This window comes from Vespa mandarinia, chromosome 21, assembly GCF_050613455.1.
Source record: "Vespa mandarinia isolate Hongniang chromosome 21, ASM5061345v1, whole genome shotgun sequence".
Taxonomy (NCBI): domain Eukaryota; kingdom Metazoa; phylum Arthropoda; class Insecta; order Hymenoptera; family Vespidae; genus Vespa; species Vespa mandarinia.
In genome coordinates this window covers 3,595,168-3,609,861 of record NC_140830.1, presented here as the reverse complement: position 1 = coordinate 3,609,861, position 14,694 = coordinate 3,595,168, and the positions used below count along the sequence as shown (strand labels likewise).

The following is a 14,694-nucleotide window of genomic DNA, read 5'->3' as shown; positions in this document are numbered from 1 at the left end:
ATACTACGATATTCGGAATAAATATATGTTCTATTGAAAAACTACATTAATTCCTAATATACTTTAGGTAAGATACGCGTTGGAAGATGACGGAGATGGTGCCTTCGCTATAGATCCAACTACAGGAATAGTGAGAACTTCCAAAACGTTAGATCGAGAATCCGTTGCAAGGTACATTCTAAAAGCTGTAGCTGCTGATAGAGGTTCACCTTCGTTATCTTCAGTGGTACCAGTTATCGTAAAGATCGAGGACGTTAATGATTCTCCTCCAGCTTTTGAAAACGATAAGATCGTACTTTACATTGCTGAGAATTCTCCAGTGGGCTCGACTGTGGGCGAGATTTACGCCCACGATCCTGACGAAGGTCCAAATGCTGTTGTTCAGTATTCTGTTATCGGCGGTGAAGATTCCAATAGTTTTGCCTTGAATGTAAGACCAGGTGGTGATCGTGCAGAACTGGTCACTCTCGAAGAACTTGATTACGAGTCACCAAAGAAGAAATTTGAGTTGGTTGTTCGTGCAGCCTCTCCACCATTGCGATCAGATGCTCTAGTGCAAATTATGGTAACAGATGTCAACGACAACGCGCCAGTACTGAAAGATTTTCAAATAATCTTCAATAACTTCAAAGATTTCTTTCCGACCACTGCAATAGGCAAGATACCGGCTGTAGATGCCGACGTTACCGATAAGCTGGTCTACAGCATTCTCGCTGGTAACAATGCTAATCTGATAGATCTGAATAAAACGACGGGTGAAATACGTCTCTCGCCACAATTAAATACAAATGTACCACGAGTAGCAACGATGGAGGTATCCGTAACTGATGGTGTTAACGAAGCAAAGGCTACCATGACTCTGTCAGTACGATTGATCACGGACGAGATGCTCTTGAATTCGATAACAGTTAGGCTCGACGATATGACGGTCGAAGCTTTCCTAAGTCCACTATTAGGATATTTCTTGGACGGTCTTGCTGCCATTATACCTTGTCCGAGAGAGAACATTTTTTTATTTAGCATTCAAGAGGATGCAAATGTCCAAGGGAAGATATTGAACGTTAGTTTCTCAGCTCGTAAGGTCGAACCAGGTACAGCCGACGAGTTTTACAGTCCACAATTTCTTCAAGAACGAGTTTATTTGAATCGTGGAATCCTGGCGAGGCTTGCCACTGTCACAGTATTACCCTTCGATGATAATCTTTGTGTAAGGGAACCTTGTCTCAATTTCGAGGAGTGTTTGACCGTATTGAAGTTTGGAAATGCTTCTGGATTTGCCAGTAGCGATACAGTACTCTTTCGGCCAATTTATCCAGTCACCACTTTCGCGTGCAAATGTGCAAAAGGTTTTACCGGTAGCAGAGAAGCATACTTGTGTGATACAGAAGTGAATTTGTGTTATTCGAATCCTTGTCAGAACGGTGGGACTTGTCATCGAAGGGAAGGTGGATATGCTTGTTCCTGCTCGCCCGATTATACTGGAGAAAATTGTCAAATCTCATTAGACAAGAACACTTGCGCACCAGACATCTGTAAAGGTGGTTCTCAGTGTACCATTAAGAATACAGGAGGGTTTACTTGCGAGGGATGTCCAGTAAGAGTTCTAGAAAATGTCACTCCTTTGTGTGAACTGAAAGCACGTAGCTTTGGACCAGCTACATTCCTTACATTCGCCTCGTTAAAACAACGGCACAGGCTCCATTTGAGACTGAGGTTTGCTACAGAATCGTCCGATGGTCTACTTCTTTACAATGGTCGTTACAACGAAAAACACGATTTTGTGGCCTTAGAGATCATCGAATCTCACGTACAATTTAGTTTTTCGCTTGGGGATGAGGTCACCAGAGCATCAGCTGAAATTCCTGGAGGTGTATCTGACGGACAATGGCACGAAGTTGAAGTGTCTTACATTAATAAGACAGTGACGATTTCTTTAGACAATTGTGACGTTGCTTTGGCATTAGAACATGGTGAAAGGTTAGGCCCAAAATGGGCTTGTGCTGGAAGAAGCGAACAAATACTCGAAGATCGTTGCGGTCTCATCACGGAGACCTGTCATCGATTTTTAGATTTAACAGGGCCTTTACAATTAGGTGGCTTACCTGCCATTCCCTCGAATTTTCCCGTTAGAACGAAAGACTTCGTTGGTTGTATCAGCGATTTTTACATCGATCATATATTCGTCGATTTAAACTCGTTCGTCGCGGATAATGGCACTAACGCTGGTTGCCCAGAAAAGAATGCATTTTGCTCTTCCATACCATGTAAAAACAACGGTGAGTGTCGCGAAGTCTGGGATGGTTTTATTTGCGAGTGTACTGAAAATTTCGCTGGACCAACGTGCGAAGACGAGGTTGGAAAACCATGGAAATTTCATGGTGATGGCTTGTTGAACTTTAATCCACTTCTTAGACCGATTCAACTACCGTGGCTGACGGCACTCAGTTTAAGGACAAGGGCGAAACACGCGTTCGTCATGGCAGTACAAATTGGACAAAATAGTTCGGTCCTGTTGGAGATTCGTGATGGAAAAATGGTAGCTTCATTGGATGGTACAGACATCATACGAACATGGTATAACATTGCTGATGGCGAATGGCACAGGCTCGAAGTACTTTGGCAAAGTGGTCACGTTTCTCTCGACATGGATTATCGTGATAAACCTTTGAATTCACCGTTAGCCGCGAAATTGCAAGGACTTTACGTAGGCAGGATTTTAGTTGGTGGTCCAGATCAATCTATAAACACTGAGTTACCATTCTACGATGGCTGTCTGCAAGATCTTCGAATCGGTACGAATCAAAGCGTATTGCAACGACCGACCGTTCAAGAGAACGTCGAAACTGGGTGCATATCCGAATCTGTATGCAGCATAGACTGTCCAGAAGCATCGATTTGCGTAACGAAATGGCAAGCAAGTGAATGCGTTTGCGCGGCTGGTCGAGTTGGACGCAGCTGCGAGCTCGTTTGTGATTTAAATCCTTGTAACAATACTGGTACATGCGTCGAGGAAAAGGAATTCCATAAAGGATATAGGTACGTCAATTTTCATTACATTTCCATAATGACTAAACGTATATTAATGACATTCCAATGAATATTGTACGATGTCAAATTCGATGTTAAATTTTAGATGCGATTGTAACTCACCGGAATACTCTGGAGATTATTGCGAAATAAAAGCAGATCAACCTTGCCCAGCGACATGGTGGGGAACGCCAGTCTGTGGACCTTGTCATTGTGATGAATCTAAAGGTTACGATCCGGCTTGTAATAAAACAACTGGCGAATGCTATTGCAAAGAGAATCATTATCAACCACCCGGACAAAAAGAATGTATTCCCTGTGGATGTTATGCAATTGGAAGTTTTGGACCGCGTTGCGATACAGAAACTGGCCAGTGTCGTTGTCGTGTTGGTGTTATCGGTCGTTCTTGTACAGCTTGTCCAAATCCTTATGCAGAAGTGACATTGCAAGGTTGCGAGGTGATCTATGATGGTTGCCCTAGGTCCTACTCAGAAGGTTTATGGTGGCCTAGGACTAAATTTGGAATGACAGCTGTCGAGGATTGTCCTGACACAGCGGAAGGGAAAACTTCGAGATCTTGCGACGACAAATTAGGTGGATGGCAACCACCTGATCTCTTCAATTGTACATCGGAGGCTTTTGTCGAACAGAGACATCAGTTGGCCGCTTTGGAGGCTCAAGATCTTATGTTGAATACGTATGTAGCTGTAAAACTGGCCAAGGATGTACACGATGCCGCTAACGTTACGAAAAACATGTATGGCGCTGATTTACTCGTCGCTGAATCTCTATTAATTGCATTACTTCGTTACGAGGAGAGTCTCATTGGCCTTAACTTGACTCACAGTCAGGACAAAGACTACGTAGCTAATCTCGCTGGCATAGCTAGTGCTATTTTACAGACGAAATATGTTGAAAATTGGAGAAGGATCGAGTCCCTTAACGGTGACAGTCCTGACAAGATTTTAAACGCATTGGCCAGATACTTGAACACATTGACTGCGTCTCAGCACGATACTTTTACTAGCCCCTTTGAAGTCGTTGATCGTAATATAGTACTTGGATTGGATATAGTAACTTCAGAGAGTCTCTTTGGTTTCGAAGCAGCGGAATACAAAGAGGATCCTTCGATGTCTACCGCAAGGCCGTCGGAAGCAGATCGAAAAGTCGTTTTGCCTGATACCTCGGCGTTTCTAAGTACGACTACACATTTCGGACCATCGATAAGTTTTCCAAAGTACAACAATTACATGGCAGATCCAAAGAGATTCGATACACATTCCAAGATACAAGTACCTCTGAGTATATTGGGTATTAAACCATTGGCACAAGGAGAACTGAACGTGAGAAATAGTTTGAGCAATCGTAAGGCTGTACTGAGTTATGTCCAATATAAAGAATTAGGTTCACTTTTACCTCAACGTTTCGATGATTCGGTGGCCGTTAGATGGGGTGTTGAGGTATCAGTAGGGTCACCTGTGATGACTGTGTCAGTTTTGGTACCGTCCAAAAATGGTTACGAATCGATGACTGGAATTCCATTGCAATCACCTGTTCAAGTAAGATTGTGGTTAAGTGAGAACGACGATTTTAAGACGCGAACCAATCCACAATGTGTTCATTGGAATACAGCGAAAGGGTAAGGAAAATTAATGTTGTTCGATCAATTAATTTCAACGTCATCAAAAGCTATCTGATTTCTTGATTCTTTTTATACAGAACCGGAGAATGGAGTCGAATGGGATGTACAACGGAAATAGAGGACAATAGTTTGTCCTATGGTTCAATCGTCAATTGTTCCTGTCTACAGTTGTCGACTTTCGCTGTGTTAACAGATGTATTGGACCTCGAATATGTGCCTGAACCATCCCTGTTAGAGGATGTTACCAGTTACAGTGCTTTCATGCTCGCCCTACCACTTCTACTTTCAGCCCTGCTCATTTTAGCTTTGATACGTGGCACAGGAACGAATTCAAACAGCATTCACAAAAATCTTGTTCTCTGTGTATTCCTCGGCGAAACATTGTACCTGATAGCTCTCAAAGCAAGAAGCCCACTGGTTACCAACGAATTTCCATGCAAATTAACTGCAATTGGTTTGCATTATGCTTGGTTAAGTACCTTCGCTTGGACTTTAGTCGATTCTATTCATCTTTATCGAATGCTCACTGAAATGAGGGACGTCAATCATGGGCAAATGAGATTTTATTACACGATGGGTTATGGCATGCCTGCAGTTATCGTTGGTTTGACGATAGGCGTCAGAGCAGATCAATATGGAAATTTTTATTTGTAAGTTGAACCCGTACTTGAATAATTCGTGCATTTTTTTTTTTTTTTTTTTTTTTTTTTTTTTTTTTTTTTTTTTAATAAAACATATTGTTTATCGTATTAATTTACAGTTGTTGGCTGTCGATCTACGAAACTGTAATCTGGTCTTTGATAGGACCAGTTTGCGTGGCAATTTTCGTCAATTTTTGTATTCTTGTCATGTCTATAAGAGCAGCGTTTACATTGAAGGAACACATTATGGGTTTTGGTAATCTGAGGACGTTACTATGGTTATCCGTTGCGTCATTGCCCTTGCTTGGTTCCACATGGACTTTGGCAGTGTTGAATGCTTCAGAGACGTCACCGACTTTATCGTATTTGCTCAGTGTTGCTATTGTCGTTCATGCTGCGTTCAGTCTGATTGGATATTGCTTCATCAATGGTAGAGTGAGAAGGAATTTGTACCTGAGTCTTTTGAGATGCGTTGGGAAAAAGGCACCCTTATTGGAAGGTAGCATGGCTAATGGAAGCAGTAGTCAAAATGTTAATGGTCATTCAGTGAGTATCTTACGTTAATTAACATCTTAATCACGTCAATGCTAATTTGATCTATTAGCAGATAACTAAATCAATGAGAATTATTTGATATTTCACAGAGATCAGCATTAGCTTACTCGTCGACGTACAGTGGAGCCGAATCAGTATGCAGAAGAGTTCATGTAGGAGTATCGACGAGTAGTACGACATCACGAAGTACAAATAAAACTGGTTCTAGCCCTTACCGCAGTGATACACATTTGAGACACACGTCAACGTCAACCAGCAATTATAATAGCGATCGAGATCCCTACATGTCGTCCAGGAGTCAAAGATCGGTAGTACATCCTCGACAAGGTATATAAACTTTTTTCTATTCGTTTGTTACACGATCATTATACGACACATAAATCAATGATGTAGAGTCGAATGAGTCGAGAAATCCACGAAGAGATTCGGAATCCGATTCCGATGGTTCTCAAGCCGAAGGTGGTGGTAGAAGCCTAGATCTTGCGAGTTCCCATAGTTCTGACGAAGATGACGTTACTTCAAGGTCTCACAGGAACATGGGTGTATCGGCTCAACAACCAGTAGCTCATAGCTACCTTCCAAACATACACAGTAATCCTGCTGAACACCTAAACATACTTTGTTCGAACGCTGAACTATTTCCAAATATAAAACCAATTTATGCACCGAGATGGAGTTCGCAACTGCCAGAAGCCTATCTCTCATCTAATGGTAAAGAGTTTCTAAAGATTAATCCTATCGGTAATTAATAATATGGGATAAAATTGTAATGATATTGAAAAAGTTAACAATTTAACTCGTTCCTCAGTGATGGACGTTCGAGGAAGTCAATGGTCAGGCGGTACCATGTCAGACAACGAGATGGCCTCCAACAAAACGTCGAGTCCAAATCCATTACCTTATCCTGAGATGAATTCACCACAAAAGAGTCAGTTAGATGAGAATTATTCTGAGGGGGAAGAGAAGATACATCACGTTGGTGAAAAATATCTCTTCCCTTACACTGCTGAAGAGGATCATACGATATCACCTACACCGTACATGCTATCAATGTCTACACGAATTCTTGCTTCGAGCATGAGCCATCATTCCCAAAACTCAAATCACGAGAACATGAGTGGTTCTGAGAGGTATGGCAGCCTAAAGAGAGGTCAAAGTTTGCATGGATCTCAACATGACAATATGAGTGGCTCGGAAAGGTATGGAAGTTTAAAGAGAGGCAAGATCACTCCAACCGTATTGGAGGATGCACCAGAATTCATTCTACCGATGAGTGGTAGGATATTGTCGAGCTCGTTGACGCATGATCTTCAACATAGTAACGAATTAGCGGCTCTGAGACAGCAGCAGCAACAACAGCAATACGAGCAGACGATCACTGAGACTGAGTGAGTACAAATCTATTCGATTAGATGATAGACAAATGACATTTTTCGAGGTGATGCTTTTTCTAAGCTAAAAAGGGTAGAGTCAGAAGTGTGAACACATACTTCTGACACTCCCAAAATATTATCTGGCTTGACTTATGAATGATTAATCTTCATTGTCCTCTCATTTTTCCATTGACATTTTTATCGCAAAAAATGGTGCTGGAACATATTAATCTAATTGTCTATCTTTTCTATAATCCATGCTTGCCCTGGCAAATGAAACGATCAGCGAGGAGGTAAGCATGTATCTCCCACAAAATTCCTAATGACTTTCATTACGAAAAATCCTAGTCGAGTAATGTTTTCTTTTAGAAAAAAAAAAAAAAAAAAAAAAAAAAATCGTATAATCGATTAACAACTTTGTTGTGTTACAGGAAGGATACTAACGCGGAAACGTCCGTATGATCGTCGCGACGTGTCGCATACAAAAAGATATCGTACAAATTAAAAGAGTTAGCGATTAGGATCGAGGTGGTTTCAATCGATAATTTCTATCGCTCGAATAACTTTGCAAATCGTTGGAAGGAGAATGAAAGGAAAATTCGAACGATTGAAATCTAAATCGTAAGCCACGATGTATATCGATAAGTTTTAAAAGAAGAGGCCATGACTGTACTTATAAACTTAGCCATATTTTAATTAGCACGTATGTGTGAGTGCCTGTTGATATAAACTATATATATATATTTAGTACATACACATATATATATATATATAGTATACGCTTGTTATTTCAATTCGAGTAATTTAGAGCTCCAACTTTGCGAGCACTTGCATCCAGCGTCCGTAAATGAAAAATCATAAAAAGTAATATAAATAAAAAAAAATAATAATAATAAATAAATAAAGGAGAGAAAAATTAAAAGGATAATCGATAAATCGGACGCTCGATGATAAACTGATCTCTAGCTCATCTTATCATTAATGTACTTAGTATCATCCCTCCCGTCGTAATTTAATTTCTCCATTGAATATTCGTGCAATGTATACATTTTACTTCTCACTCTCTTTCTCTCTCTTTCTCTTTCTCTCTCAGTCTCTACAATTAGATTCTATTATATACGTTTTAAGTATTTACAGTCCTCTTTTCTACATGCCATGAGAGATAACGTAAATCGATCGATCGCATCGTTAACTGCGCCGCGTTTTCGTACTTTTGTATATATTTATATGGAAAGAAAAAGAAACAGTATGTGGAAAAGAATATATAATTTATATACCCTCGTTTATGACGAATCCTTTTGCCTTTACGTTATGGCGATTATCTCTTAAAAAAAAAAAAAAGAAAAAAAAAAAAAGTATATTCGCGATATGCTCGAATATCCATCACCAGTCGATGATCGTTATTGATAAAAATGACTTTTTATTCCTTATTGAAAATATAAATAAATTACAAAATATAGCTAGGTAAATACTCGGAAGAACGTTGTCTTTAACATAAAGTCAATGCACCGTGTTTTCCTGTGCTCGATTATTATCGTTCTTGGCGTAGTTACTATTAGATATTTATTTTTGTATTAACTTTTTTGCATTTCCCTTTCATCTTTGCATGGCACAGATTATCGTTGATTAAAAATAATCATATATAAATAATAGCCGATCGATATAGGGCACTTTGACACGGTGCATTTGCTAAGGTACGTTATACGCAGGTGGGTATAATCCATTTCGAGTTACGCCATAGAAGATTTCATTTAGATTACATTAGACAATAGACTCATCTTAACGCTATCTGCATATGTATATTTTGAGTGTTGTGCAAATGATTTGCCAAACAAATCCTCCAATCTTTTCTTTCAATCTTTTTTCCAATTTTCCTTTCGTTCTTTCTTTTTTTTTTTTGTTTTTTATTTTATTTTATTATTTTTTTTTTTTTTTACTTTATTATTGTTCTTCTTATCATTAGATCATCACCAATTATAGAATCATTAGAAGGGATGTTGTAATCGTACTTAATCTTAACAATGAACTATCCAAGATATCGGATTTGCCGGACTATGGCACTTACACATTATTATTATTATTATTATTATTATTATTATTATTATTATTATTATTATTATTATTATTATTATTATTATTATTATTATTATTATTGTTATTATTATTATTAATATTATTATTAATATTATTATTATTATTATTATTATTATTATTATTATTATTATTATTATTATTATTATTATTATTATTATTATTATTATTATTATTATTATTATTATTATTATGACTAATCGCTAAGGACTAGGAGATACGTCATTGCTACACAGTACTCTCTGTGTCCGATGCTACGGACAATGTTTGCATTTTTGGTACAGAATAGTTCTCCGTATGTCCATGATAACCACCTGATCGACTCCTTTCCAAAGTTGATGGTGCAGATGGGGTATCTTGATGAGCTTTAGGAGGAATTGGAGGAGGGCTTACCTATAATTTAGATATAACAAATTCGATGAAATGCAGGCCAAAATCGTAAATGATTTCAATTTGTATTCAAATTAAAATTTAAAACTACTTATACCATTACCTCTTGAGCGGAAAGGGAATTCGATCCCTGGAATGTACCACTAGGGAAACTACTCGTAGAAACATTGAGAGAATTTATCATAGATGGTGGTGAGATGTTCATTATGTCGTTACACCTTGTGCGTGGTTCACAGTCCTCGTAACTGAGATTATTTAAATTAGTTAAGTGAGACTGGAAGTCTAACAAACTGGTCGTTGAGATGCCACTATCTCGAAGATCGTTCGGTTCGTTTTGAGTTTCTGAATCGTCGTCCGTACTCCACTCTGTATTACGTTTGTATGCCAATCTTTTTGGTGGTGCTGGAGGTACAACAGTATTTGTATTATTATCTCTTTTGTCGGGAGCTGAAATACGAATTCGGGTGCATTAGTTTTTTTTTCTTTCTCTAATAACTCAGATACGAATATGTATTTGCTGTTCTCTTCTTAAAGAAAATGCACTTACTGCAGCCTCTAGGTGGTAATGGTGGTGCTGGTTCTGGACCAGGCTCACTCCAAGAACTTCTCAAGCCATTTTGATCCACCCCGTCTGTCGGAGTTGGCAAAGAATGCCTTAGTGGTAATTTTGGACTCAATGGTTTACTTAGAGTTCTTTGATGAGTAGGTCTAGGTGGTGTTGATCCATAACCGACGGATCTTGGCCTTACTTCTCGTTGTGGAATAGGCGGTGGTGCACCATCGACTCTAGAATAAAATCTTTCGTCTTCTGGTAGGCCATCGCTCTCAGCATGAGACATTCTTGAACCTACGTTTTCCAAAGTCGCTGGCCTTTGTTTCTCGTTGATAGGTAAGGGTGGCAATGGTGAACTGAAAAAATATTGAGTCTAATGTAATAGGAAAGTAAAAAAGATAATTCGATGAATTTAAAGTAGGATTTATCAGTAAAAAAAATGTCATCTTTATGATATGAAACTTCATATATTTTATTTACAACAAATGGATGAGAGATATGTAACGATCGATTACTTGACTATGCTATCCTGATGAATCGTTCGCTGTCTGGCAAGTGGACCAAGACCTTGCTTCAATTGAGTGAATCGTTCGATCAGTCTTTTGTGTAATGGTTGAACACCGGTAGGTGCTATTTGACCATGCAAAACCAATCCAGATTCTAGGACACTCATTTGATCAAGTATTAAATTTTTCAGCCGATTCACGTGCGGTACCATGTCCGGATTTTGCCTGGCGAACTCAGTAGTCAAAAATGCTTCCTGATACTTCGTTATTCCACCCATAACGTTGGCATCGATTATACCTTGTAGCCTCATACTGAACGGATTGATGTTTCTATGGGGCTCAGCTGTGTACTGAGCAACGAGTCTTCTCAGTTCTCTTTCGACGGATTGCATCGTTTCACAGGCATACTGGACTGGTGCCAAAAGCTCCGATCTTTTCTCAATCACTTCGAACCACCTCAAAATACCTGGCAGCTTCGCCTCGGTAGTTAAAGTTGTTCTCTCGATCCAGAGTGATTTAAATTCATTTTCACGATCAACAGGGCCTCGATGAAGTGGCCGGTCGAACGTAAATCTTCGCACGTCATTTACCAAATAAAATGCTACCACACGTTCTGGTATTTCTGCTCCGCTACATGCCAAACTACCTTCTTCCGGTATTGGTTTTACATTGCATATCTGTATATCTGAAGAAATGAAAAAATGGATTAGATGATATCGATTGTCTTGAATTTTTATGAAATTATCGCAGTTTGAATGTAAAAAGAAATTTCGAAATCGTACATTGACCCTCGGACGTTAGAATACTCTCATCCGGTGGTGAATTTTTCATCAATATTTGTGCGCTTGGGAATTCAGTTTGCAATCTTTGAGTGAACGCCCCTATTCTCTCGTATTCCAGGCCACGATAAATGAATAATTTATTCTGATAAGCGAATCCAAATATTAGGTTTTAATTTTTACACGTTATATATTATTAACGTTTCAATTTGTTTAGTGACTTACTCTAACGAAAAGTGGAAAACTTAAGCCGTAAAAGCCAACTCTGAAGTATTCCGGTTCTGGCCTAAGTTGAGTCAAGATATTGTCCAAGAATTTAGCTTGTAGTTTCAAGACGTGACTGAGCTTGGCGTAATCGTAAAGTCTGGTTTCGTACAAAATAGCCAATTCCTTGCAAAGAGGTATACCCTTTTCCCAACATTTACCACGGTCCAAGTAATGAATGATCTTGTGGTAAAGGACTTCCTTTCTTTGCCATTCCGGTTGTTGAGGATGTGCATGATCGGATGGTAAAACGTTTGAGCCCCATCCTAATTGATCGGCATACAATTTCATTGTGAATCCAGCTTCCGTGTAATTCTCAGCGGCAAGATGAAGATCGTGCAACTTGTAGATGTAACGTAGATACATTTCCTTACGATTGAACTCATTCTTATAAAAGTTCTGCAAAAAGTACAACAATATACCCATGTTTTATTGAAACGTTGTAATAACGATGATCGAAAGTCGTCGAAATACTACTGTCGGTTCATACGGAACGATGTATTCCCCGTTCAAATGCGAGAGATAAGTGCTAAGTATCAATCTAAAATTGTACAACGATGTGCAAGCCATGTGCAAGCTTCGTTAACTACTAGCAGATGGAACCTTCTACATATATCTGCTAACGGTGTCTAATATGATTAACACGTAAAATATCACCGTAAGAGATTAAACAACTGAATAATTGGCAATGTTGCACGTGCTGTTATATATCGTCGAGATAAACTCACCAATAAATTCACCGTACATGACATACGTTTGTCACGATTTTCATCACCCTGTATAACGCTACGATAATCCAAAAGTCTTTCCAATAAGCGAGTAATCGACGTGATGAACGCAGTTCCACTGTCTTTCCAAGCTGGATCCTCTGACTGAACTCTATCCAACAATCTGTAAGAATAGAAGAGAGAATGAAGAATGATATTAAATGGATTAGGGATTCGTTTGCATTGGGCACGAACTTACACAGCACTAAGATGTTCCCTAACGTAGCATGAAAGTATAATTACAACATGTGATTATGAAGTACGCATTAAACGAAGGAACATATTTATTTATGAATTATTAAAAAAGAGAAATATATTCGATACTTACATCGTATTGAACAATTGTCTGTATTCGTCGTCACCCTTATTCTCACTGATGAGTATGTCCAATTTGTCTATAAGTTCCGATTCGACGGATTTGAAGCTACCGCGTGCACGTTGTTCACACTCCATCATGTCAAAAAAGATATGTAAAGTTGCCTTTCTCAATTCACTTTCTGGAACAAGGGTGACCTCGAGGAAAGGTCCAACCATACCAGGAATAAATTCGAGCTTCCGATCACCCAAATTCGACCACATCGACAATATCTGAAAGCCCATCAGCACTCTCATATCGCCGTATTTCTCAACGATCTTCTCGCGTTTAACTTCGGAGAATTGTTCCAATTGAAGAGAAGGTTGCGTTAGATAGGCTACGGCCAAATTAAAATACGTCGACCAAAGTTGCGAATCGAAACTGCTATGAAGAAAACGAAAGGCCAAGGGTTGAGCAAGCTCTTGCAAAGATTTCAATATGACGTTGTTAGCTTGCATCCTGATGACCAACCAATCAGGTGGAAAAACTTCTTGCTTAACGAGATCGCGTAGGACTAAGAAGACTCTCACAAGAAAATCTTTAAGGGCTTTTCGTTCAGAACCATGAGACAGTTCCTCCCATAAACGTGAATAATGATACTCGTCCAAAAGTTGAAGTAGTCCTATCAAACAGGCGACTAAACACCCAAGTACTGGACCATTTGCATTGATTACTATGAGTATAGTTTGTACCAATACGTCGAGAATGGATAGACAGAGTGTTTCGACGTCATGATGAATACAGTTGTTAACCTTATTCGTATCTCTGCCTCTCTTGTGAAGAAAGCTCAGTATCTCACCGAGAATATCAGTGCAAGTACGAAGTTCCTCTCGTCTGGCCAAATGAATCCTCAGATGTCTACAGATCGTTACCAATAAGAGATTTCTACTTTCGTCGTCTTCGCGAAACAAACTGGACGTTGTTAAGTTCTTGATGGCAATTAATTTAGCTTGTGTCAGTTGTAACGGTGGTTCTCGGGGTACAGAGTCCAACATCGTACACGTTAACTTAGCAACTTCGAGAACAGGTAATACAGCTACCAATTGCTCGAATACAGCTGCGATTGAAAGTAGCAAAGCTATTTGTGAAACTAGAACCATGTCGTACGGTATACCCAACATCTTGTTCAATGCAGAAAAAACACAATAGAGATCTCTTTTGAAACTGTCCTCGTATTGGCCGGCCGTGGCACGAGCAAAAAGCAATCGGCTTTGTATAATAAATTTAAAGATATATTCTAAAGATCTGAAACATTTCATTATTGGTTCCTGTTTCTCAGCCGCTGTCACCCAATCGGCACAGTGTTGTACACTACTCAAAAGACCTTTGTAGACCAAAGCTGCGGCAAAGTGTCCAGAGATATAAGCATCCATAACTGGCTTGAAGTGTTCGAACTTGGAATCCTCGAGTAAACTGAATATTGAGACGAGTACTTGAAATACCAATCCTGAATGTGCCGTAGAATTACCATCCTCGGTATGAAACATTGAAAACAAAGCATCCAATATATCCTGAAGGAACTTTACTAATTCCTCGCCATCCAGCCTGAGAACTCGTCCTAATGCTTCAGATATATGTTCAGGATGAGCTTTCCATTGAAGGAGACTCAACAGATCAACGTTTTGAGTGAGCTTCGTACTACAGAGAAGAGTGTGCACGAATACAGCTTCTTTGGTTGATCTGCTGAACGGTGATGTACCTGAAAAAATTCATTAATTAGAAAAAGATATATTTTTTCTAAGTAATATTAT

The 14,694-nt window shown here is 39.1% G+C and overlaps 2 protein-coding genes across 16 annotated transcripts in view; one reads left to right on the top strand and one right to left on the bottom strand.

Moving 5' to 3' along the window:
* stan (protocadherin-like wing polarity protein stan) overlaps positions 1-9,224 on the top strand; it is a 28,411-nt gene extending 19,187 nt beyond the window's left edge. For all 13 annotated transcript variants that reach the window (XM_085663354.1, XM_085663356.1, XM_085663351.1 and 10 more), the window contains 8 exons: positions 68-3,036; positions 3,134-4,666; positions 4,747-5,319; positions 5,430-5,856; positions 5,955-6,192; positions 6,259-6,576; positions 6,674-7,253; positions 7,670-9,224. In XM_085663354.1, the coding sequence (XP_085519480.1) occupies positions 68-3,036; positions 3,134-4,666; positions 4,747-5,319; positions 5,430-5,856; positions 5,955-6,192; positions 6,259-6,576; positions 6,674-7,253; positions 7,670-7,700 (6,669 nt within the window). In that variant the 3' untranslated portion in view covers positions 7,701-9,224. The remainder of the gene's footprint in view (positions 1-67; positions 3,037-3,133; positions 4,667-4,746; positions 5,320-5,429; positions 5,857-5,954; positions 6,193-6,258; positions 6,577-6,673; positions 7,254-7,669) is intronic.
* A 269-nt stretch (positions 9,225-9,493) lies between these two features.
* Positions 9,494-14,694, bottom strand: part of spg (dedicator of cytokinesis spg) — a 35,619-nt gene continuing 30,418 nt past the window's right edge. The window contains exons 10-18 of one of the 3 annotated variants that reach the window (XM_085663363.1): positions 12,917-14,642; positions 12,788-12,805; positions 12,550-12,712; positions 11,783-12,220; positions 11,561-11,702; positions 10,788-11,463; positions 10,267-10,628; positions 9,823-10,166; positions 9,494-9,722 (exon numbers count right to left, since the gene is read on the bottom strand). In XM_085663363.1, coding sequence (XP_085519489.1) covers positions 9,558-9,722; positions 9,823-10,166; positions 10,267-10,628; positions 10,788-11,463; positions 11,561-11,702; positions 11,783-12,220; positions 12,550-12,712; positions 12,788-12,805; positions 12,917-14,642 — 4,034 coding nt within the window. In that variant the 3' untranslated portion in view covers positions 9,494-9,557. The remainder of the gene's footprint in view (positions 9,723-9,822; positions 10,167-10,266; positions 10,629-10,787; positions 11,464-11,560; positions 11,703-11,782; positions 12,221-12,549; positions 12,713-12,787; positions 12,806-12,916; positions 14,643-14,694) is intronic. The other 2 variants (XM_085663364.1, XM_035871504.2) reach the window with 2 other exon arrangements.